Raw genomic sequence first — 27129 nt, 5'->3', positions numbered from 1 at the left:
AATTAAAATTGAAACTAAACTGTTGCACATGGAATAGGATAAAAACTAGAACTAATTAATTACTGTGTAACTAAATAAACACTGGTACTGCAGTGTGAGCCTAAAGGCCTATTCACATGGATTCCTTTTTCGTATCAAGGCCATGCTTGGTTACAACTAGAAAACCAAATTTATGCAAGTTTAACTTTCCTGTGGATATATGGAAGATACAGGAACCCAAAGTGAATTTAGCAGGCTTTCAAGTGTGATCTCATCAGGGATATGGCCTCTAACTGGAACTATGAGAATCAGTACTACTTATATTCAAGTGGCGTAATTGCTGGTAATTGAAATAAACTATAAAAGTGATGAGACAGAAATATGTAAGAAAAGGAAACACCTCATGTTTCAGTCATTGTAGAGTTATTAAATGACTCTGTGCTATAGAAGTCTTTGAATACCTAAGAGTGCCTTTAGCATTTATCTGTGTTTCCATCAGTATTTGAGGCTACTCATTATATAATCACATGGCTACTCCAAATCTGCCATCCCACCCACCCTCTTAGTTTAAATGGGGTGCATTTTCAAACCATGAACATGGCAAAATATTTGTTAACCTACATTTATATTGTCTCCAATAGACCACAGTGGTGGAATTAGATTCTTCTTACAAAATGATGCTGCTGTTAACCATACTGTGACCACCTAACCAGGCGCTGAGAATTCTCAGGGTTTGCCTCTCTCTCACTGTTTCAAGCCAGGCTGAATGTTGCCCAGCAGCTCACAGTCTCATCAAGGGGAAAAGGTGTCATCACTCACTTTGCTGAGAAAAGGCAAGAGGCTAAACTGAAGCTATATGGAGACAGTACCATCAAAGGGTATGGCCTCAAAATTACTATTTTGAGAAAGCAATGGTATGAATAAGGCATGAAGAGAATTCCACAAAGGGACAAAGAAAGAAAAGAAGATTGACACAATGTGCACTCAGGAGGTTTCTTGTAAGCTCGATGCAGTGGTGAAGTCACCACTGTGTATTTGTTTCCCAACATGGCTCGCTACGTTGCAAAATAAAAATCACCAGCATAGTTTGATAGCATACTGACCTTTAATCTATAAAGAAGATTAAATTCAAAGTTTAACAGTATCAAAGAATAACAAATACTTTTTAAAACAAAAATACAAGATAACACACAGGTGCATCTTGGTTTCTCCTGCTGCCAAAGCTTAGAGTACATAATTTCTGGGGTAGGATTCCATTTCTTACAGTGTTTCCTGTCACTTCAGTACATGTCGGAATTGAAATGAAACATTTTTATTAGCAAAAAAAAAAGCTTCACCAGGTACAAGTTCAAGCCAGGGTGCTATTATGATTATCTAGTCACATGTGAGATCCCATACATTGTTTAAACAAACCAGAATGAAATCGCTGCTTGTTGCAACATTCCTGCCTTCCCTTGTCAGCTCTTAGATGCCAGCAGTCCTTCTACCGCTGCATTGATCAATTCAGCTACTTGTAACTTACAATTGTTCAAAAGCAGTGCCTTTTTTCACTTGGGTACCCTGCCCTAAATTTATATCTGCCAGTTCTTATTCCCCTCAGACACAAATACAAAAAAAAAAAAGCATCGGGGGAAAAAATGACAGAGAAGGTATGAGAACTTGTGAGAACTTCTTTCAGACAGCAAGGAAAAAGTCTCAGGCAGGGATGATGTGAGTAGCCCCTCCTGAGGGTAACTGCTGTTCAGCTTTACCTCTAGTGGACTCTGAGGCAAGCTAAAGAGTTGATAGGGTATAGGGTGAAAAAAGGTTGAACCATCTGCTTGACATTCCCCATCTCTATAGCAAGATTTAAATTCTGACCCATATAAACTCTGCTGCTGCTTTGCACTGACCACAGAAACATGCTTTTAGGCCCATGCTGAACCAGACAGGAGTGACATTACAATCCAATTCACTTTACTCCTTTTTGATTTGCTGTACTAATAACCCAAGTGAAAGCAAACAGGAGAAAAATCCTACTAAAATTTATAATAAAAGGAATTTTTAAAATGGATAAAAGGATACATTTTTCTATAAACATCCCAAGTAGAATAACTGTTTTTTTAATCCATTAGTGGTAGTATTCTCATTGCATGATCTTTGGAAAGCCTAATAATTACGATAAAAACAAAACAAAATAAAATATTGCCACTGATGAAAAAACTGCAAAACTAAGTAAACAGCAATTTACATAATTCTCTCAGTCCTACAAACCTGAAATTTTCAACACCGCTTGGAAAAAATTGAGAATACAGTAGACTTTTCAGCATAACTCTACTTAAATGACATTTTTAAGAAAAACGAGGCATACTATTGAAATCAAAATACATAGAATCAGGTTTCTAGGCTACTTTTTACCAAAAAGTTATTTTCTAAAAAATGATTTAAATGCAAACTTTTACATCTCCAACATGTTTTACATATTTCAGACAACAAAAGAATACACATACATTGTATGTGATAATTTTTCAAAACTATTCATTACATTTTCACAGATTAAAAAAAAGTCTGCTTAAATATTTCATTTCTACAAAGTGAATTTACATTTTTAAGTACAAAGTGCAAATACTACAGTTGTTTTTATTGCCTTTTGGTGAGGAAATCTCCCACATGTCAAAGAGATCTGCCTTGGATGGGTAAGGTGTTCACCCTTGCTTCTTAGAAACTTGCTGAAAGAAGTCAGAAAAATTTGTGTCATTAATGATATTTTTCATTAATACAGTATAACTATCTATCTCTGTTTCTCAACAGTGTCCACATGACGCTATCAGAAGGCGAGTTCTGCACAAATATATATGGGGAATAAAAAAAAATCCCTTCCCTTCATGGCATCTATGAGCAAGGGTATGAGCAACATCTTTACTGTTTCTTACCTATGGTCCCTTTAAATCTATTACTGTTGAACACACAGTTTTAGCAACTGCCTGGGCTAGTCCCTGGTCCGATATACCTTTCTATAGCATGTGATGTATATGGAATGGGCTGCTGGCCAAAGTCTCCTGAACAACCTATAGTTTCCTTGTAAACTTTTTGCTAGGCTGCAAAACACCCTCTGGGTCTCACTGACAGCGTGTGCATGTATGTGTATGTTTGTTGCACAGGGCGGAGCTGAGCAAGGGAAACATACCTGGCTGCTACCTTAGTTCTGTCAGACCCATCACGTTGTTCTTTTGGAACAACCCCAGCTGATGTTCAGTTAGCATATTAGTATATGTTTCTCTATCTGCTTTCTTTCAGTAAGCTTGTATGTGCCTGTACGCACACAGATGTGCATATAGCAAAAAAATATATTCAGGAATACACCCCTAAGCACACATAAGCACATATATAACTAAACTGCTGCAATAAACTAGTAGAAAATGAGCTTTTGAGTGTGTGTCTCCTGAGTGGTGCAAATCTTATCATGCCCTCAGATGGGTGGTTTCCTTTGAGTGGTTCCTATGTTCTTCAATAACTTCTTTTCAAGTGAGAACTTCTGTGATGAAAACTACCTTCTGCATTTGCAGTCATGTATTGTTCAAGTATGAAACTGCCAACAGATGGTTTGCTTAGCCAGCCTTAATTTAAGGCTATCATTTGTCAGCAACAGCTCTTAAAACAATTGATGCTGAGTCAGCAAAATTATTGGTCAAAATTAAAAACCATAGCTGTTCTAAGGATACATTTATTACAGATTCTGCAACTCAGGATCAGATTACAAGAAAGGGGAGAGGGCTTGTCATGCTTCAAGTGAAATGCACGTGTGCCAGTAATATAATTAAAATAACCCCTTTGCATGTTTTTGAGTTCTGGCAGGATAATATTTTTCAGGCTGCCTTGTTTAAAGGCATAAGTAATTTGTGGGGAAAGCTGGAAAAATTAAGACCACAAATATTTGTTTAAACAAACAGAAACTTATCACATCCTTGTAGCTGTGAGAATATTTTATATTCCATCAAAGTTTTGTAGGAGGTCTCTGGTAAAACCCACAACCAGTGTTGAGCTTGCCTTAGGAAGTGTGAACCTAACATCAAACAAATGAGAGATGAAAAATGGAACAAACTGATGAGCAACGATGAGAGGAAGATTTCTCTTGGCTTGTGGGGAGGTTCACCTTGAGTTTAATTTCTAACAAACTAATCTAGCTTTACAATAGATGGGACAACATTTACCACAGCTATGATTTTGGGATATTTTTAGTCAAGTTCCTATTTTTACGGGTGCAGGATTACCTGAGCTGTTCTTATAATATGTTTTCATGAGTGTTTTTTAAACCAGTTCATAATTTACTGATGCTTTCATGGGAATTAATAATTCAATTCCTCTAACTAATACAATGGTGAGGTAAGATCAATGTGAAGATGACTCTTTTACTAGACCATTCAAATAACTTACAAGTCTTTCTTCAGAAAGATGCAAAAGTACTAGGAAGGTATGCCTATGTAGCCCAGAAAATTGAATCTTTAGAACTAATGATTCTAAAAATAGACACATACAAATGAGAAACCCATTTTTAACCTATTTTCGTGAACTTTCACTTCAGTCCCTCCTTTTCAAAATGTACCCGTCCTTCATTTAAAAACTCCACTTTTGTGACTTTTGCAGCTCTGAATGCCTTGACTAGCCAAACCTCCAAGGATGACATACACTGGTGCTATGTATACACAATCAAGTATTTGCAGAAAATTGATACAAACCCAAATCACAGATTATGTTGTCAGGGCATCTCACATTTTATTTGCTCCAATCATTCTGCAGATCAAGCCAATTTTAGTTTAAATGTACACTAGCAGACTGATAAAAATCCTAGTTCTTCAGCATTCTTTTGCACAGGTAGCAAAGGCATTTGAAAGTGACAGCTCTTTTCTCTGCCCTAAGATTTTAAAAGGTGTTTAAAGTCACCATTTAGTAATTCGGTGGGGTTTGTGAAATGTACAGATTTTCACAGGGCACGCGAAATCCACGGCTTTGTTCACAAACAGTAATTTCAGTGAACGTACGTTTGTGTCTACAGTGTGACACAAAGAAAAATTGACAAAATTCAGTTAAAGCAAAAGATAAATGGAGACAAAGCAGTGCCCTTTTAAAAGTGTATTGGAATGCTGTCATTCAGGAATGCAGAAGACTCACGAGGGCTCAGTTACAGTCATCAAATTATCATAACCTATATGTCAATTTACACTTTCCTAGGAGCTTTCAAATGCAAGCCTAATCCACTGTGCACATTATGTACATTTACTTGCACCTGGAATTGACTGATTCAGCTTTCCCCGGATAGAACTTAAGCCAAAACTTGTTAATTGGGATGCTGGTCTACATTTTTCTGGCAAGTCTGCAGAATAGCAGATTAATGTAGTTTGAAGCTGAAATGCTAACTGCTAAAACACCAAGAAAGTCAGCTGGTCAAGGCAGAAATGGAGATCTTTCTCTCCCCAGTACTCACCTGCCTGCTGGATGAAGTGCTCTCAGTGTTGGTTTTAGGGGCCGCTAAAGGAGGGAAAATAAAACATTGTAAGTGTGGTTTGCAAGTTGTATGCAACATCCCCAAGAACTTAAGGTCTCATTATGAAAAGGTATTTTTTAAGAGTAGCTTTCAATAAATGAAATAAAATATTTCAGATCTTTCTTTGAAATGTCTACCTTTTTCTTTCCTCATACAGGTGTTGCTTCTTTCATGGAGTTATATGAAAGTTAAATGACAACATCTCTTGCCAGGTAATATGTGACATTTGCTTAGGAGATTGCATCTAGTCATTGCTGAGCATTTCAAACTTGTTAAATCTTTAGTAGTAAATACAGTCTATTATCCCTGGTGAGAAAGAAGCGTTGACAAGCAGACTGTCTGGAAAGCATTCATTTTGCTTAAAGATAGTGTAAAGAAACAGTTCTATAAGCCAAAGATATTGTTCATATTTAAACTGCAAAACTACAAGATTATCACTGGGTTTTTTAAGTTTCTTAGTGTTAAAGTCCAAGACAGTACTCAAAATGGGGAAAAAAAATCCAATAAGCTTCATGAATCTGTTGGCCCATTCGACTTCACAAGCAAATTTGAGAGGCTAGGGAGGAGCTCGCACTTTTGGTTTTCCACGTCAGTTTGCGAGTCAATCAAGCTGTAGTGGGACAAGGGGGAACAACACTGGACCTTGAGAAATACTGCAGCAACTAGTACTCCACTCAGAAGGCATGCTTTGCAACTGCATGGGTTTTATATTGCTTCAAATGGTTCTCATACCAGACACCTGGGATTCAAACAAAATGATACAGAACCACCTCCTTGTCTGAGCTCTCACACCTCAGAAAACGAGGGTCTCATCTTTTCCTAGAAATGTAACTGTAGCTGCAGTGAAGTGCCAGTTGATTTCTTTTTGTGCAAGTGAAAGGATTATCAGAAAGGAAATTTTAATTATCAAGTAAGGAGAAACAAAACAGAATAATGATATTCCAACAACAGTAATTTTTATTGTCTTGTCCTTAAAACTATGTATTTCCAGTAAAGCAACCCAATGATTTTTAGAACTTTTTTCCAGCTGAATGCCATTAGTTTTTCAATGTAAAAGTTCTGAGATATTTTTTTCATTCCAAAGTTGAATGTTCTCATTATTGAATGGATTTTTTTGGAGAAGATCTGTTAAAAAACTCCTGTTATAGTGAATATAATTTTTACTTGAGCCAAATCTCTGTGTAATCTTTATATGATTTCATGCATCTTACAACTTTCCTTTCCAAAACAAGCAGTTTATCCTAATCTTTGAGGTTTTTTTCACTGGAATGTGCACCAAAAAGACTGGGGTTTGCCTTCAGTCTTGCTATGGCTTTCCTTTACCTTCTGGGCAGTGATTTTGGACCCAAATTTTATTTAAAATTAGCCCAAGGAGTGCCTGTTGCAGCAGGACAGAAGCATTTTACTTTCCACATTTTTAGCATAAAGATAACAACAGTAATCCACTTCATATGCTTTTTTTTACCTCCATCATCTAAGTGAAAATTGCAAGGTATTATGATTAGGTCCTCAAAAAAAAAGGCATCAGAAAAAAACTTCTGGATTTGATTGATACTTGTTTTGAGAGATCTGTTTCTGTGAGTCATGGACAATTTATTAGTAAAATGTAGAGCTCTTCTGTCTTTCTGCAGTATTCCCTTTCTGGACTTGAGTAAAACCAATGACACCTTTGTTTTACTGTCCTCCATTCATTTTAAGGTACCAGACAAACCAATTTGCCTATATTAATTGTTCTACAACTTCTTAAACTATGGGGATCTACTGCTGTTGTTTACAATTTTTTTTAGATTCTTCTTCGTTTTCAGGAATTGCATGATTAAACTCTGCAGAGCCTATTATACTCTGTAGTTAGTTGTTCCCCTTTCTACCACTTTGGCAGCAAGGTAAGGTGGCTATGTATCAGCAGTTGTTCCACCTGTTTGGCAGATGACTGCATTCCTTGCTTTATCTCTAAACCACATTTGAGAAATGAGAAGTCATTAGAAAGTTCAGCGATATGCTTCCTTCCAGGAATCCAAAAAGCACAGGTGTGATACTTCCATTCATTCAGAACATAGTACTGTAATAACATTAAACTGGCTTTTTGATGACTGTTAATGTTATCATATCCTCTGAGGTTTCCTACTGTAATACATTTAATGGTCAGAATCAACAGGAAGTTTTTGATTCTGCTGGAGCAAAGTGATGATTTGCCTACACAGAAGCAACTTTCCTGCCATCTGCCCTTAGCAACAGCTGCATTAGCTACAGAGAGGTGTATTCTTTTATTTTGTATGATTCTGGCACTTATAAATATCAGGCTCCATCAGCTTTGAAGTATTTAGTGAAAAAGACAGATAGAAAAGTTTCTTACTATGGCGTTTCTTTGTTTCTGTTTTACCTTCTTCTTTTGTTACTCCCAAGCAGCCCATTAATTCTTGAACTGACAGGGACTTATCGTTGTTCACATCACAGTATTCCACAAACTTCTTCACACACTTTTTGGGCTTTGATTTCTTTCTCAGGAATCTCTTAAAGGGCTTGATTTCTTTCTTGCCAATATCCCCACTGGAATTTTTATCTAGCTGTTTGAAATACCAGTGGACCACTCTCTCTTCCAGAGTATGATTTGGATCAGGCTCTGAAACCCTGAAACAGGAAAAAAAGAGAGTTTAGTCTTAATTCTAAGATACATAAACCTCAGTTTGTGCCTTTATTTCAGAATAATTACATCACCATCAGATGTATTGTTACACAAACTTCCCTGCTTTTGGACACTAACTTCTTGTAGTAAATCCCTCTTTTTTCTCTTTGGCCAACTGTACCCTAAATTTTACACTAAGGGCTGGAATATTAGTTAACTCTCTGAAACCCTGTTGAGATCAGCACCACATTGGCAAACAGTGCTTTCCCCTTTAATTTCCTGAAAAAGAGAAAAATGAAGAGAGAAATAAAAAAAGAAAAAGACAGTTGCATAGACAGCAGATGCATTAAATGTGTAAAGTAATCAACTGAAGTAGATCAACAATCAGCATCGCCAAATACCTAGGCTCCAATTACAACCCATGATGGATACTCTTAGAGATGAAACACCTGAAGGTACTGAATTACAGGATAAGTTATAACAATAAATGCCATCTCCTCTTCAGATGATAAACACCTGACCTGCAGATGCCCAAATTTTGACAGTACTTATGCGTTTTTAATGATACCTGTGACTGTTGATAGCATTGGCTTGTTTTGCAAACAACTAGGCAAAATACAAATCAGGAAAGTAAAACATATTCCTCAAATAAAGCCTAAGAGGAGAAAAAAACCTGACAGACAGTTGCACCAGCAGCTACAGATAAACCCTAATCTGTGCTGCTGAGAATTCATCTATCAAGTGCATCTCTGTTTAGTGGATATAGTCTACAATGATAACTTTGAAGTAAAGTCTCCTAGTTCTTGGAAATTTACCCTTTGTGAAGGCTTCTCAAGCCCATCAACAATTCATTCACCACTGCCAGAATCCTTTTAAAGACACATAAAAAGGATCTGAAACCCACCGGCTAGAAGACAAGGATGGATCAGAGACTGCGTGCACCATATCTGTGGACAATGCATCCAAAACACTAGTCAGGAACTCATTCTTCTTGGCCCCAGGACAACCTAGAAAACCAGATTTTTTTTATTTTCTTGTTAACTGTTTTTACAAGATTCATATTCCAAGAATATTTCAAACTTAAAGATAGATGTGACTCCATGTACACAAATTTCCATAAATTGTGGACAAGTTCATGATTCAAATACACATATCTAAATTCAGGTATATATCTGTAACAGAGCAGGAATAAACAACCAACCATTTGAACTCAAGCAAGTGGGAGTCTATTTTGCATACCTGGAGTTCCTTTCTTTAAATTTTGGCCATTATTTTTCCTTTTATTGAGATATCTTTAACATGGGTGTCATTTTGAAAATAAAAGCTTTGAAACAACAGAGGTTTGTACCTAACACAGACTGTTTGAAAGATGGTCTAGAAACTGTTTGAAACATGGTCTAGAAGCTCACAGCACAAGACTTCTTTCAGATTTCTACTTTTGCTCCTCTGAATTTGCACTGGCTTTCTCAACACGCATTCTTTCAGTGCATTGTTTTTCCTCTCTGTAAAATGACAGTTAACTCCTTGCCTCATTCCCTTTTCTCTTAGACAAGGGTTAACTACCACTACATGGCACCTAGCCCAATCAGCTGTGCTACTTTGGTTAATACCGAGGGATCTTATGGTGATGCTTGATCATCCTCATGACTACATTCCCAATGCTACAAAGTTTTCTCTGAAAGAAACTGCCAGCATGTTTCAGATACCTAATACATCAGATAAATATATACTGAAAGATCCCCTCTTCGAGCAGCACAGCTGGAGCACATAAATTCCTCTGACAAGTGCATGAATGTTGACACATGGAGGTTTGCTTATACAATACACCTGTTTCCTCTTCCCTAGAGCCCTGAGCCAAACACCAGGTCTTCCCCTAGCCCTCTATTAGCTGAGTTAAACTCTAGGATGATCCATGATCAGCGACATAGAGATTAGAAACTTGAAACTGGAGTCCATGGCAGGACTTTCAGAGACAATTCTATGCTGGCAGCCACTTACCCACAGTTCTGTTCTAAAGCAAAAAAGGGAAATACTTTGAAGTGTTGTGGATAAAGATTAGTCAGCCAGTAGGGATTTGTTATTTTATTACACTTCTCAGAAACCTCTGGAGCAGGCAGCAGGACTATATGAGCCTGAAAAGCCTCCTTGGCCAGAAAATTATTTTTTAATATATCCCATGTTAATCCAAGGAAATAAACCTGTTTTATATTAGCCCTTAGTTGTGTTGCAGTAAGAATAGCTCAGCTGTTATGTACAGCAGGAGCACCCACTACATATTATTGTCTAGCACATTCATGTAGTTATGAGTTCCCTGTCTCTTATGTGTTTGCTTTTCACATCAGAGACATTTTATTCCAATAACTGTAAAAGGTGTATGGAATTTACTAAGGCAAGTTTCACTGCACTAAAAGTACACACACAAAACTAGTTGTCCTTCTCTTAGATATGTTCCTCTTCCCTTTGTCTTTAACCAGTGTGGGTTTTTTTCCTGTCACAACTGGAAAAAAGAGAAAAAAGAAAGGAAAAAACCAAACCAAAACAAAAAATCCAACAGCTATGACTTTGAGTTCAAGTTCAGTGAGGCAAGCACTTGATCTTTGTAAGGAAGAAAAATGAGAAGGGTGGCAAGAGATTAATAGGTAAGGACAAAAGACTATAGCAACAGGTTCCTGGCAGCATTCAGTGCATAATTTAAAAGCATATTCTCTACTGCAAAGAGCTTGCTGTTAAATAAGGTTCAGGCACTACAACCGCGTAAATAAATTGTGCATTATGATTTAAATGAGGTCGCATAGCTTTGCAAGCCACAAAAGCACATTTGTGCAGAGACAAGCAGGCAGATGCCAAGAAGTTCCAAAGCAGAAGGCACATTCAGTTGTGTTAGCTTGCATGAAACAAGAAACTAAGTCTCTGAGCAACCTACTGAGCGCAGTGCTACATCTTGCTACCAAGGATAGCACTGTGGACCAGAGCTGGTTCTCTTCAAAAGACAGGTAAAAAGAAGTCTGTCGGAGGCTCTCCCATATAGACCTATCTTGAATGATATAAGTTTTGTCCATTTCATATTGGAGCTGTGTTACCATCATCAGTCAGAAGCCTGAATTCTGCCACAAACATTAGTTGTGAATTAATACAGGATTCATGGAAAATGCAGGAAATAAGACCTCAGCATGTAACAATGCAGCACAACACTGAGAAAAGGAAATTTGAGTTTTTTCTTTCTCTTTTTTTTTGATAGATAATAATATTAATACCCTATTTGATTTAGGAGCTCCATATGAATTTTTCATGTTATTTATGACTGTATTTCTGACACATCTGGAAGAAAGAAGAACCTATGCTTTAGGTAGTTTCTACTGCTCTCCAGGGAGCTGCTGAGTGTACATATGGTACAGATGTAGAGATCAAAATCCTGACTTAGCTTGCTCTTTATGAGATACAGCTAGGTAGGGGAAAGTATCAACTTCTAAATTCACAAGAAATCACGGGGAGAAAATTCCACAGTTTAAAGCCCGTCTCTGACAATTTTCCCTAAGAAAGGTTTCTAAACGTGTATTTCATAAAGTTGCAAAAGCAGCTAACAGTAATAGAAATCTTCTCATAGAAAAGAAAAATTTCTGTTAAAATAAACACAATCAGTTGCTGTGAAACATTCTAAATTATAACTGTACTACTTAATGTAAAATGACACCCCGCAAAATCCTCATCAGTTAAATACAGAGAAAATACTCAGTTTCTCCCAATTACAATTTTTGCTGATGTGTGGGCAATCACACAGCAATTTACCTCACAGTGAAATCTCTGTTCTTTACAGGTGTTATTAACTCAGACTAATTCTCTGGAGGCTTCACACTGAGCTTTAATTTTCAACAAATCTGTGGATGAACTGGTAAGACTGGAGGGGCTTTAGCTTGATTGTAATGAATAATTCACTCTTGCTGGGCTAAATACAGAAAATGAAAGACTAGTCTCTTGTGGGAGCCTTATGCTTCTCTCTATGGTTTATACACTTCAGTTTCTTCTGCGGCTGGCTGTCCCATGTGGATTTGACAGCTTACATAAATAGTAATTTGTTGTTAAAGGATGGAAGTTGAAATCACATGGAGTTAACCTGCAGGTTCAGAGATGTAGAGCTGAGTGTTTGCTCTAAGGATAGTTTTACCCAGAGTAAACCTTAGACCAACAAACACATACAACACATGACAGGAACACACAAACATCTCATTTAAACTATAATATAAAGGAAATCAAAGAATCATCATTATGCATTATATATCTCAAATGTACACATCTCACTATACATATGACTACTTTTAGTACTAAGAATGGACTTTTAAAGTTAAATCTGCGGGGAGGCTTTCCATAAACCTTTTAAAATATGCACCCAAGTGCCTTGGAGCTCCCTGCTTTGTCCATAAAAATCTATTACTGTCAGTCTTGGAAGATTATCTTTTACAGCACATCTGAAGCCATGGTTAGAAGAGCATTTAGTTCATTTCTGTAAAAATGGGAATACAATAGATAAGATTAAGCACTTTAAAAGGGATTTTACATCAATCTTCCTGCAAGAGAAGAAATTGTCTTCAATCAGTTACTCAAGTTACTAAAGACATGACAACTTCCAATTAGCAAATCTAAAGCTTCTTTTTTATTCCCCATTTGTTAATATGAACATGAGGCTTAGCAGTGATCTTAAATACAATGACCACTGAAATACCTCTGAAAACTGTAAATAAGCTTTTGGTTTGCTAAAAAACTGAATGATCAGAACTATTCATATTCATGCTTCTTTTGTACCTTTGACTTCACTGAAAAATAGTGGTATACAGAAAAAAAAGAATTTAACTAGGTGTTTCAGTGCTACTGGTTATCCTGGGAGAATAGACAATACATGGAAAATATTTTTTCTTGAACTTTTATTCTATATGCTCATATAGGTACAGTTCATGAGTTTATTCCTGTTGATCCATATGAACCACAAGTTTGTGTTTGTCTAGACATGTTGAGAGGTCTCTTCATTTTTTGGAGGACTTCCTGAGCTTTTCCTGACTCCCTTTCCAGGAAAAAAAAAAAACAAAACTCAACAGATGAGCCTGGGAAGTGAAATTTGTAACTGATGATGACTAAAAATCATGGTTTCAACAGTCAGCGCTTTTATAGTTTTATTTAATGATTAGCCTCCATGACCTTAGAGGTCTTTTCCAGTCTTAACAATTCTATGATTCTATGGTTCTATGGCTCGTTGCAATTTTCCGCTCACTACAGCTCCTGGTAACCTCTCACAGACAAAACCTCTTAGTCTCCATTCTAAAAGGGTTGAGGACATAATCATTTCTCTGTGTACTCAGATATTACCTATTTTTAAAAAAAATTATTTTATTTTTTCTCTTAAATATTCTTACTATTTGAAATAAATACGCTCAGAACCAAATTCTCTTTTATATGTCCTTACCCCAGTTCCAGAAATAATGAAATGGAATAGAACAGATATTAGCTGTAGAGGAGCTACAGATCCATGCCTTGTAGCCCCTGACCTCTATATCTTACAGGGAAGTACTATTTCTTGAGAAGGGCAGAAAGCAGATTTCAGTTCCTAACATATATTTAACTTCATTTTTGTTAACATTTTAAAATTTTCTGTTCCAATGTCAGGACATGCGCGCACACACACACACACACACTAAAGAGTTAACAAAAGTGTGCTCTCCCTAGGCCCTACCCTTCAATCCAAGGCATTTATATCATACCAAAGTGCATTGAGTGGGATTTGTTGAACTTGAGCCTGCTGAAATGAGATGTCTCACCCATAATAGTTATTTAAGCTCAGTATAAAGGAAACCATTCAGAAGGCATTATCCCAACTACCTGAGATCTGTTTTCTAGGAATAGAATAGGATCTCCCTTTAAATGTTTCTCTTCTTCGCCATTAACAAAGGAAGCCCAGATAGCTAATTTATATTCCCAATTAGTGTAAAACCACTTGTGATTAATTCTATATGTGTATGTTCTATAAATACATTTAGGCATAAACTACTCTTTTATTCTTTGGGTAAATGTGGAGGAAAGAAGGGATAATATTCATAGCAGAAACACATGACCCTACAAACAGTTTTTGCTGGCAACTGAGTGACAAAGTTAGATTAGGGCATTTGTTCATAGGAAAAGCAATCCGTTACATTTATTTCTGTTCCAGTAATATTACTGCTAAACAAGAAAAGGAAAATCAGAACATCAAAGTAAAAGATAGGCAATGTGAAATGGCTAACTTCTGATTACCACTTCTTAGTTTGGTTTTCCCTCAATGAGAGTTTGAAAGGCTTTTGAGAAGTGAAAGTCTTGCTACTAACAGCTCAGAGATGTCACTGTGAGAACAGGCAGGGATGAACCAGCTAGAACACTGTAACCCTTTCAGGGGCCATCCAAAAATCAAAACTGAACTTGAGAAAGTCTTTGGACCTTACTTGACATTCTTAAACATTCTCTTGTAGACCTTTACCATTCTAGTTTTGAGTGGGAACAGGAAAAAGGTCTAAAAACTGAGATGATAAGGTCTTGCCTCTTTGCTGTCCAATGGACACAAGGCAGCTGATGTTTTTATCAGTCAGTCAGTACCTACGCAATATTTAATCCACTTTTGGAAGCCAGAGACATTTCAGTATGTTGAGAAGGATCTGAAATTCTGAGCATTTATGTTCAGTCTGTGCCAATGCAAACTTCTAACCTTCAGAGGCTTGTAGCCTTATGTTTACCATGACCTACAATACAGTCATGTGGGTCCAACTCCAGTGAAAGAAACACAATATATTTGACTGAAGTGTTGGCCCAGTGACAGAAGTCAATCATCCGACTGATTAGGACACAGAGACAAGAGTTTCAAAATTAGAAAGGGGCCCAAAAATGTCTAGAAGAGAAAAGCAACTGGGTCTGATTTTCAAAAGGTTATACATCTGCTTTAGATATCATATTTCATGACTGCCTGACCCTGAGATATACAGCTGGTACTTCTGACTGCAGTAACACTTTCAACAATAGCTTATTAAACTGAAATATTTTCGAATCCAGCTTTATACTCTATTACAAGCATCTGAATCTCCACATTATCACTCTGAGAGTCTTAACAATTAGCAAGCAGTCCTGCTTAAGGAGTAAAAATGCATTTATTTTTAGTAGACATTTATTACTTCCCATTTACTTTTATTTTCATCATGTTGTTATGTTTCCTCCCAGGAGATGGGTATGAAAAAAAACCATATTTAATTACCTCCATTTAAATATCCATTAAAAAGGAAAAGCTATTAAAAAAATGTATGTTGTTGCAATTATGGAAATGACCTCAGAAATAAGGTGCATAATTCTGGTCTCCTGATGGAAAAATTGAACTGTGGGGACTTGCCTTAGTGGGGATGTTTTTTACATTATTTAATTAATCTAAGCAGCCTGGTCCTTGGAAATGTTCATGAAAAACAGCCTCTTCTACAAACTGATGTTGATTTTAACCTTTCTGGATATCTCTTACTGAGCCTTTTTACCAATGGAAGTATCAGCTGAAAATCCCAAAAGCATCCACTTCATCTAAAGCCACAAAAAAAGTCTCTATTTAGACGTGAAGAACCAATGGTCATTAAATCAAAAAGATGAAGGAAATTCAGAGCTATTGGGCCAACAGCACATATTTATGTGAGGGCAATTTTCGAAGAGTTCCTGTGCACAGTGTTACCTTCATGCTAGTCCACAGTCATAACACAGGACGGATGGAAATCTAAGGCCAGCACCCCTTAAAGATACCTTTCAGTACCTCAAAGAGCATTATATACATGATGGATTTTTTCAAATACATCTTTGAAACACTGCATATTTGTTGATTTTTTTGTTTAAATATAGATGGTACAGAGCAACCTCAAACTGTGGCACACAAATGGAGCATTCTATAGATGCAGTGACTTGGTGTCTCTTGATCTTGGGAATAAAAGCAGTGGCAGAATCACCAACTGCAAATCTATGTCACTGCTACCAGGGCCCAAAGCATGTTGTTGGATGGTAAAGGATGAGATGGAAAAAAAAGATGGGGGGGAAGGAAGGAGGAGAAAGGAAGTAGAAGATCTAGCTACACCCGAAGCAGTCAGGTGAAGTATCAGAATCTTTACCCATGCTTTTGTTTTGTTTATACAGATACCTATAAATTGTGAACTTGAATTAGGAGACACATTTTCATCATTTTTATCTGATTTTTTTTTCTTCCTCCCTTTCATAACTGGCAAGTGAATGATTTGGAAATTGGATTTCCAACACAGAGGGAAGTTAGAATTAATGCCAGGCAGGCATGTCTATTTCTTGGAACATAAACTGTATACTAAATTTTAACTCAGAATGGATTTTTACAACAGTGATTGAAAGTTTATAAAATGTAAATTTTGGAAGTAACTGAAGTGAAACAAGAATCAGAAAGAACCACTAAAACATTATTTGAACACTATGGAATGAACCAGTCCTTGGAAACCTGGCATGACAGAAATCTCCCTTTCTCTTTATGCAGTATTTAATCTGGGATCTGCAGTTGTTTTGCCTTCCAGGACACTTTCCACTATACATGATAGATTTCCTCTGCAAATAGCATTTCAAATCTCACTGACTCATCCTCTGCTAATTAAAAAAGCTGTAAAATGACTAATATAAAAACATAAATACAGCCTTACAATTGCTCAGTATCAAAGTCTTACAAGGTATGACATATGTAAGAATTAAATGCCCTTAGTTCCTGCTGAAGGAGCATACTATGACAGACTGATAAGGCGCAGGCCTTAATAATTAGATACTATTCATTTAAATTAAAGATGAAGGTCCATTCCTAATTGACCATTACCCAGCTCACTTTCCCAGAGTCGACAGAGATCTCTGTAGCTACAGCAGGTTCTCAAACCAACTTTCTTTGCAAATAGAACAGATGCCCCAAGCCAAATATAGTACTGTGTTTCTCATTAAACCACAATAAACTAATGTTCAATTAATTATGAGTTTGACTTAATCCCACAAAAAACAGGGCAATTGAGAGTTAATCATGTCACCCTTAATTTGCAATTTACAGTAAGCACTGAAGAAATGAACACATCTCTCTTGGTAGCAAAGATCCTGCAATGACAGAAGAACAATGGAGCAAATTAAAGATGGAGATTAATGTAATTATGGTTGTACAGTGTCTGCCAGGAAGGATGCAATGCAGCTGACTTCCTGTAATGCAGTTTACAGTGTGAGGTTTGATTACAAAGTACCTTGGGTTGTTTTACAGTAGGGAGATCCAATTCCATGATAGCACTCCATTAAGGATTATGAGGGCAGTTTCCTCACTGGATCACTACACTGTATGCTAGTTTCATTGTGTTCAGTGTGCTCTGTTTCCCTTGTGTGCTGCACATCCAGCATTTGGTCAGGGACCCAATAAGAACATCCTGCAGCCATGCAGAGGCCTGGATTTCCTTGCATTTGTGCAGACATCATGTCAACTTCAGCAGACATCATGAAGTTAAATGCTAACCAGATTCCGCAGAGTCAGTCACTTGGTATTAATAGGTGACATCAGAAAGGGCTGAGAGGCTATTGAAATATGAAAACCATCTCAAGCTTACTGACCATGGGACTTGAGAGGAAATAAAGAGACAGAGAAATACCCTAACATACTTCTCCAGAAGTCTGGCATGGTATGCAAAAAAACATGACCCCATTTTATACACAGGCTGACATGACATGCCATGCTACAAGACTGAGCACGTGTACGCAATTATGGGAGTGTGTGCATGAGTACAATTTCTGGAGCAGGCCATGGAATCTCATTTGTTGATAACACAGCAACGCAAACACGAGGGAAGTTCTCATGCATCTTACTCTGTGCTGCTGAGTGAATGGAGGGAGATGGGAAGAAGACATCACATTTTATCTTTGTGCCCTGGGTATTGCAGGGGATAGGGAAAAATGCAATCTGAGTGTACAACAGCAGCATCCCAACTGCTCATATCCAGCAAAACTGAGTCCATCTTGGGCACGTATAATAACCTGATTTCCAGGCACGCGTTTTGCAACAGTGCTTGCTTGTTGGTGAATGGAACTGAAATAATGACTCTGATTATAATTCATACACCCCACATTTCCACTCTAACTCTACTGTGAATAATTCTTTGGTATAAATATGCACATTTTAATGATTTAGCAAACAGTGGTCATTTTCCATTACAAGTTAATGAATGTAAAAGACTCTTATTCTGAAGTAGAAGTCCACACTTCATACCTGGAGATACTCAACACTGCAAATTCCAACAGACACAGACTTTCAATCCATGAGCTTCACATGACTGAAGTAAACAAGCCCTCTGCAAATGGCTATAAAAGGGTTCACATGCTAGATTGTCAAAAATCAATAGGTGGTCTACTGCTAGCTAAAATCAGGAGGCGAAAGAGAAGGTAATGAGCAAAGAAATCCACTTAAACCTTTAAAAATGCCTGGGATTAGATTAAGAAATTCAACATATGTGTGTGGATTACAAAGACAAGATAAACAGCTAAAACCCATTCGTTTCTGTCAACTGATATAAGCACATTCGCAGAGGATTTTGCAGCAAGGTTCAACTATGCAAAGTTGAACTATGCAAAGACTAAAGCTTAAGACGGTACAATTTCTTTGTAGAAAGCAGAAGGACATGAATATATGGTAAAGGAAATGAAAGGAGAAGAAAAGTATGGAAATTAGAGAGACGCAGGTAGAAAATCAAGGGAGAGAAGAGAGGCATGGAAATCAGTGGAGAAAAAAGCTACTTGAAGTTTCAAGCAAACTCACAGGGACAGCCTGTGCTCTGACACAGACACCTCTGACAGCACTGACAGAATATTAATCTTCCTCCCCCATTTTCCTCCAAACAAAGCTGTGGTTCACTGAGATAGCTCTGGCATTCACATGAACTGGCTTCTGGTGGTTTTGTTTTCTCTGTTTCTGCCAAAGTCATGTGGATAACATGGCTGAATCTCTTCATCTTTAGCTGCATTTGCAGGGACAAAGGGGGTTTATATCTTCCTATTGCTTCTGGCACTCTCAGTATGTGACCACGAAGTAGCTCTCCCTAGGACTGGCCAGGAAACAACAATTCTGTCATGTGGAAATAGTCAGGATTGGGTAGTTTAGATTTTACTCTGGTGCAAAATGAGCTTTTTAATGCTTTTTCTTCTTTTTTTTTTTGTTGTTGTTGTTGTTTGCTGTTGTTGGGTTTGTTGTTTGGGGTTTTCTTTAAGAACATAACACCCATCCCATCTTGGCCAAATAGCTTGGTGATGAGGGCACGCAGCTGAGATGGAGGAGACTGAGGTTCAACTCCCTGATCCAAACCAGACAGAGCAGGGAGTTGAAACCTGGCTTGCTGTTATCCCTGTGGAATATCCTAATCTCTCACACTAGAGAATTTAGGTTCAATTCCCTGCTCTGTCTGGTTTAGATCAAGGATTTGAACCTAGGTTCTTTCCTCTTCAGCTGAGTATTCTAATCAGCGAACTATTGTGTGTCCACAGAAGGGTTCCTTTTGTTGTAAGTAAGCTCTTAAGAACAAAGAGAGTGTCAGAAACCACTTCTGTTTCTACATTAAAATATTTTTCTTTAGAAGAATAACAATAGCATCAGACTGGACAGCATGTTCTTTAGGGCAGAGCTTGATCCCACATGTCATATAGAAACGCAAAAAACATCTTCCAAAAAGCCTGGCAAGTGTGTCAACAGAGTGCTCTCACTAGATCAAATGAATTCATGGGCTTAAAGAAAAACATGGGCTTTGGTGCTTTGCTGGATAAAGGCCACTGCACTTTGCACACCGAAGAGTGGAATTCTCACTAAAAAGGTATTTTGCCTTGCATGTTTTGGACTCAAGGCTTTCTGCCTTATGAAACAACAGAGTTATGGGAACTGATGTTTAAGCAGCACTTTATCATTCTGCCATACTATAAGCCACTGTTTAAATTTTTTTCAGCAGTGCATATACACAAGAGAAGCCTGTTGTTTGATACAGAAACTCATTAAGTCTGTTGGATTTTATTTTCTAACTTTAAATCCATTCTATTGAAAACTGAATCTTTAGCTTCTCTGTTATTCAATATAAGTGTTTCACTTAGGAGACATAAAAAGTGTAGACAATGCAACTTCCAGTGGAATAATGTTGAATTCAGAGCACAGTGGAAAAAATAGGGCAGCTGGAGGGAATCAAACGTTCAGACATCATGGCAAAGTGAAAAAATAAAAAAAAAGATCATTTATAGGGGAAACAAAAAGCATAGGGTACTTTAGTGGTTCTGTCTCGATCTGACAGCTACATTTCCATTCACAAGCTTCATTTCTGTCACTTTTTTATTTTCATGAGAAAGGTTTAATTCACTTGTCTAAACTTTTAATAGGAAGGAAACTCAGACTTCTCACACAGTACCTTCAGAAACATCCCAAATTTTATGCTTAATGACTCAATTCAGTAAAGCATCTAGGTTTGCCTGTAATATCAAGTGTATTTTGGGTTGTTCTGACGGAGCAGAATCAATATGATCTATGAATTTCGTGAATATTTAAAGATACAAATATCTATCAAGGAAAGAGGAGAGGATGGGAGTTCCAAATTCAAGTTTTACAATCCTTTTTTAGTGATCCTTAGTTAATATGTTTTCTGGTTTTTCTGCATGAAAAGAATCACTTTTCATCTCTCAAATATTTGAGAGATTCTATTAATGTCACTGATGTGTTTGGAAATGGTTACCAAGAAACACTAAAAAAGAATATAAATGCCTGCCTATCAAAACACATTTTAAGAATAAATTGCTCTTCTTTTATGACAGGCATTTTTCTGTTGACTCTAATGAAAATATAATGAGCATAGAACGCCCTCACTTTATCTGTCCTGTCTTACAGCCTTCTGCTTTATCTGTAAACAGAGATAAATCACTAAAAAGGAAACTGGGGCTTGGGAAATTAGTCTTTTGCTGTTGAAGAAAGAAGTACAGATTTTGGTTTGGTTACAAGCAAATTAATCCAATCAATTCCTACCTGTCTCCAAATTAAAAATGTTACTAAAGGAAAGCGCTGAAGCTAAACACCTGAGAGAAAAAAAATCTGTGAGGAGAAACTTAACTTCAGCCTGTGCACAATCTTTATTTTAATATAAAATTCATTTGTAAAGAAATACTTTAAAAAAAAAAAGTATTCCTCAAAGTTAGGACTGAAAACAGACCAACCTAGAAGTTCCATCTAAGATACAAGGCATACAAGGCACCCTTCTCTTACTTCATAGTTGAACAACTTCTGAAATTCAAAGTAGAAGAAGGAAAAACTTCAGCAGCAAGACATTCACTGTATACCCCACAATCAACTCACTTTCTGTGTATCAGCTATATCATTACAGTTAGAGTAAGATCCAGTGGGTCTAATCTGTTTTTTTTTTCACATTCCCTCCAGACTACCAGGTTTGATTTGAAATGAGGGGTCCAGGTTTAATAGACTCATTCAGGTAACTGTTTTATGATATGAAATGCATGCCTCTCATATTAAACCAGAGTTTTCTGACCTGATTCCCAGGGTAACTTTTCTTGGCCAGATTTTAAAGAATTAGAGCAGTGTATATCTGTTCACATTCCTCCTTCCCTCTCTGCCTTCCACATGAAGTGACTATCAAGTGAAGCCTGTCTGCAAGATGCCCTACAGCCAGATATGAACGAGAGCTAGCAACAACAAAGCATTCACCCAAATGCTTAGCTAGGCCTCCAAGCTTAAGGCTCAAGCAGCTAAGGAATTTGACAAAACAAGGTTTCACTGTAGAATAAACCATACAGTTTTCACTCTCCCAGAAGAATCTTGCCTTCCCAAATAACCCTTGTTTCACCAAGCCACCTGCCTATGTCAGGGAAATCAATGAACTTCAAAAGTAAAAACAACTCATGATGAACAGCAAGCCCTGTTTTTCCAAACATCAGAAATGCCAGCACTGTAGCAGTGTACCTTCTTTTTTTGCCAAGCCATCCAGAGAACTGTAAATTAAAGGCTGATTCCTGGACCTTACATGTCCAGCCACTGCACTACACATTAATCTCTTTCCTCAATTTGGTTGCCAAGTTTGTAATAAGGTCGTGTGACGCATGCCTGGAACTACGAGCCAACCACATGTGCCAACACAAAAAGTGGGCTGGTCCAACAGAACCATGCACCCCGTTAATGCAGAAGTCAAAATACCCGTCTTAAGAAATCAACTTTTTATAGGAACTTCAATTAAGTTATGTTTTTGGCAATCCCTTATGGATTAAACTTTTCCTATTGACAATCACACCTAATTGTGTGTACACCTATGTAGTGAACAAAATGCTACATATAATCCTGGACAGCTCATAGAATTAATGAAATGGGCTTGTAAACATGTGAGACATAGATGTTGTGGCTCTGTTTGCCTTCATCTTTTTTAATCAAGAAGAAGGAACAAACACACAGCAGACAAAGGATGAAATCGTCATTTGTGTCAAAGAAAGTGGACAGTCAAAACAGAACACATGATTTCAAATAACTCATAACATACTGGCATTTTAGTGTTTGGAAAAAAAAACAACTTGCAATAGGAAAGCATTAAAGTTTCATGGAAAAATTAGTAAAACTTCAAGGAATTTAGAGGACAAAGTATTTTTGTATAAGAGAGACTAGCTTCCTCTGATTCAGTAGGAACCAGACTAAGTTCAGCCAGAGAAATATATTTCTTTTTAAAATCTGACATTAGGATTGTATATATAGTATTAATTGATTTTATTCACTACTTTGGTTCAAATTGATATGACAATGTCAATGACACCTAGAGCATGAACTCCCTGTAGGTGCTGTTTATGCAGATTAGATGACTTCCAACTTCTACGGCCATTAATAATGCTTCAGCATAATTAATGTTCTAATTATGCTGAAGTATGCTTTACACAAACCTGATAGGAAAACTTGGATCCAGCCTGACTATTAAGGAGGAAAGGAGAGATTTACCAAAAGTTCCTAATTAACTAAGTGTCCTGGCTTGCCAGGGGGTAAAAAACCTCACAGTATACAGAAAGAAGTCCTTTGATATACATACAGCATAAGATGCATCAATTACATTTTTTCAGAAGCAATCTTCCCATTTTTCTAAGACAAAAGATGCTGAGACACAGTTGTAATGGCTGTAAAGTTAAATTTTCTCTCCCACTTAAGTACACTCCAATTTGTTAATAGGTCTGCATGAGAAATCTGAAAGGTAAGTACACAGAGCAGAGACAAAGAGGTGAAAAATACGGCCATTTCTAGTGCTGTACATGGTAATCTGCCACTCAGTGGCTTTAAGATGCATGGAAATCATTGATAAATGGAGAGTGTGGATATGCTCAAGGAGTCACATCGTATGTGCAGTGAATCCAGCATGGTCTGAAGCTGTTGAGCTCATCAACACAGCCTAGAGTAACTCTACTCTCCCAGAGGAATGTGTCACACAACAAACTCTAGGCAAATAATGGAGGCACATACATGTGCCAACACAAAAAGTGGGCTGGTCAGAGCAGTTCATTCCACTTCTGTTGGGGAAATAGTTCAAAACCCCTGCTAGGTCTCACAGACAGGAAAATATAAAAAGAACTTATTCATCACATCTCAGCCCCAGCCCAGACTCATGTCTGAGCAAGCCAGCCTCTGCCATGTGTGGAAGGAGTTGATAGTCTCAATTTATCTCAGCACAGTGGTGCACACAGAGTGTCACCCCAAACTCCTGCAACCCCACCAGAATCTAGGGTCTGAACTGTCTCACTCTGGAGTAGGAGAGCAGAGGCAAAAGAACAAATCTCCACTCAAGGGAGTTTTGAGAGCAGAGAATGTGACATCTTCCCTCCAGGTCCCTAGGACATATTAGTATTCACGATAGATTGAAATACTGACACTACATGAAACCTTCTAACAATACCTGCTACCGAATCTCACTTATTTCTTCCCTTCTGTAAAATAAAAAGCAATAAAAATACTAATGAAATATCAGAGTTCTTTGTATTGAGCTCTTCGTAGGGATTGGTAGGCATCCTGTCCTAGTTATCAGTGTCCTTTGTACCAATTCAAGCCTGGTTACAGAGAGATTTGCGATCAGGAAAATTGTGATTGCCTTCTCTTCTAATGAATTAAGAAATTCATTACAAACATAGATAGGATACAGATTGCAGAATGGGTTCAGTTCAATTCAATACCTGAGAAAACTATTGAGAATATATATGGAATATTTTCATAAGTAGAACCTGTTTATGATCCTTGCATAAGAGGGTAAGATTGAGAAGCATAAGAGGATCTCTGTGTGTATAGGTACATGTTAGTACAAACACAGATTCAAATTTAGGGCTATGTTAGCTATCATATAAACAATTTCAATCTACAGGAATCAGACACACATTATTCCTGTGCGAAAATTGTGAGCTGCGGGTGAAATTACAAGCACACATTTCCCCCAAGCAAGCACCAGTAGAAACTATTCTACAACATACCATCACAAACCTCGTACAAGTACACATTATTTGGGGAATAAAGAATCCAAAACTCTCTTGTATAAATATTTTAGAGAATTTGTAAACTTTTTATTAGGAATATTTTTGTATCCTTCCAGCTCTTTCTTTGATACTGTGAATTCAGCTATACAGATTTCAGCAGGAGACAAAAATTCTAACTAATAAAATCCTTCTCTAATTAACTTCAAATTGACTTTCTACATTTAAGGCCTAAAAGACCAGTTACCATATATATTGAAAAACATAGTGTATAAACATGTGTTACATATCCTAATGGAAAATCAGGAATCTTTTATTTTCAGTAGTTCAGAGATCCTGTTTCGTGACCATTTAAATACCACTTCTCTGAACTGAAATTACAGGATGGAAATCTCCAGCATATATGAAGGAGTCACTGGTGATTGTATCTAGATGCACATATATACAAGTAGGTACACAACTGATGGAACTTTTTATGATGCCTTCCTGCTTGAAATGGTGAAAATAAGAGAGACACAGCAATAGTAGTAAGTGAGATTGTAGAAACAAATGTCAAATGCAATTTATGTGTTGAATTCAAAATGCTGTATATTCTTTTCACCACTGGATGTATAGTAGACAACATACAGCTAACTACATAGTTGAACATGCCAGTCAACAGCTGTTCCTAGACTCTGTTTTTCTCTTCAGTGAGCTAGGCAGATTTTCAAACTCCGGGTTTATTTTCTGCAAACAAATCTGTCCAGCTCTAGTAAACATTTTCCATTAGAACTCTGGATGGCTACAAAGCCTAGAAACTCTGCTTATCAGTACTTTTCCCCATTATAAAGTTCCCAGCACAGAAGGCTCTGTAGTGATCAAGAAATCATCAAAAAAGCTGATGAATATTCACTCTGTTCCTTAAATGAACTTGATTCAATAACCTTTTCTTTGTATTTAGCTGTGCTCCAAAGCTAGTTTCAAGTTGGATCACTACCAGCAAATCTGAATTATGTATTCAATAACCCAAAATTAAGACTTGTAAGGATGGATTCTGTAACTCTCCAGTTAGGGAACAGGAGTAATACCCTGGGACTGAAAAACCCTGACTTTGCACTGGTTTTGAGTGCCTGCGTCTCATTTAACAAACAGAGACTACATATCACGTAGAATATCAAGGGTTATGGAACAACCTAAACCTTCGTCCTACAAACACTTATGCCTGGGCTTAACTTTACAACCACATGTAAAAGTTCCTTGATTTTAATGGAACTAAGCACAAGAAGAATGTGAGTAAGTGTTTGCAGGATCAGGGTTCAGCAGGTCATGGATTGTATTTTAGGGATATTTACAATGAATTGCTTGTGGATGACTTACAGAGTAAGAGGCTTTACCAGAAGACATTTCTAGATAGCAAACAAATTCAAGAACATTGTAAGTGTAAAGGGCAAAATTTGTGATTAATTCATGTCCCAAAATTACTCATGGATTTTTGCCATGTGCTAACATCAGGAGTCTATGAACAGTAGCACTCCTGCTGAGCTATAGAGAAGAAAATTTCTGAACCTTGTGAAGCATTCTGAATCCTTTGAAAGAATTCCCAGATGTTTGTATGGAGTAATTTCATTTCCTCCTTGGGGGTCTCAGTTGTGAAGGCCTAGAATTTGTATTTAACCAAGGAATAACATCATTTAAAAACCACTGAGTTAGTCTGGTACACACTGTCATCGTTGTGAACAACAGTATTTGTTCTACATCTCTTCACTGAGTACAGAAAAATGCATTCTCTGCTGTCTAAATACCTGATGCGAAAAAGGACCTGGAGGAAAGCCAGCTGGCTTAGGCTCAGCCAGTATGAAATGGAGGTGACACATGCTGGCAGACTGAAGCACTTTGAGGAACTGGAAGAAACTTTCACTGCCTCTCCAGTTGATGGCACCTATCCACCCATTGTCCAAGTGGCTTTACAGTCAGCTAGGCTGCAAATTTTCCAGGCATCATTCTGTTATTATGTGTTTGCACAGTGCCCAGAATGCCGGGATCCCAGACTGTACAACTATAAACTACCAAGATACAAACAATTAACAGTATTAACCACAGAGACTTCCCAAGCTCATCTCTGGTTCCAGGTTCTCCATGTTAATAGTAGCAGATATGGCATCCTCTATCTGTGGCTGCACCAAGGCTGCAGCAGTTCCTCACAAAGGCATGGTATGCAAGGTTAATCATGTTTTTGATCTAATATTACTAGGGGGACATAATTGGGCATTACCTTTGAGCCTGACTTGGAAATTAAGTTCAATAATGATATTTTACTTTGTAAAATAAAGCTAACGTCAGTGAGAACATACAACACTGACTTTGCCTCTTATACTGGTGATCAGTTCCACTGGTCTTTTTAGGTAAGCCGTGCTGATATTTAGAAAACATGAGCATTGAATGGAAACTGTGATTGTCAGAGACAGCCTTTTTCTCAAAAGAGATGAACAAAGTAATCTCTTTT

General features: G+C 37.3%; 1 protein-coding gene across 5 annotated transcripts in view; it reads right to left on the bottom strand.

Moving 5' to 3' along the window:
• Positions 1-1065: 1065 nt before the first annotated feature.
• The window catches only part of SMOC2 (SPARC related modular calcium binding 2), a 139143-nt gene continuing 113079 nt past the window's right edge, over positions 1066-27129 (bottom strand). For 2 of the 5 annotated variants that reach the window (XM_017817597.1, XM_017817601.1), the window contains 4 exons: positions 9028-9130; positions 7854-8128; positions 5441-5484; positions 1066-2687 (listed from right to left, as the gene is read on the bottom strand). In XM_017817597.1, the coding sequence (XP_017673086.1) occupies positions 2664-2687; positions 5441-5484; positions 7854-8128; positions 9028-9130 (446 nt within the window). In that variant the 3' untranslated portion in view covers positions 1066-2663. The remainder of the gene's footprint in view (positions 2688-5440; positions 5485-7853; positions 8129-9027; positions 9131-27129) is intronic. The other 3 variants (XM_017817599.1, XM_017817600.1, XM_017817598.1) reach the window with 3 other exon arrangements.

Source organism: Lepidothrix coronata, unplaced genomic scaffold (genome assembly GCF_001604755.1).
Source record: "Lepidothrix coronata isolate B3197 unplaced genomic scaffold, Lepidothrix_coronata-1.0 Scaffold61, whole genome shotgun sequence".
NCBI classification, from domain to species: domain Eukaryota; kingdom Metazoa; phylum Chordata; class Aves; order Passeriformes; family Pipridae; genus Lepidothrix; species Lepidothrix coronata.
Note: the sequence above shows the minus strand (reverse complement) of the source record. Positions and strands in the feature narration are given on the sequence as shown.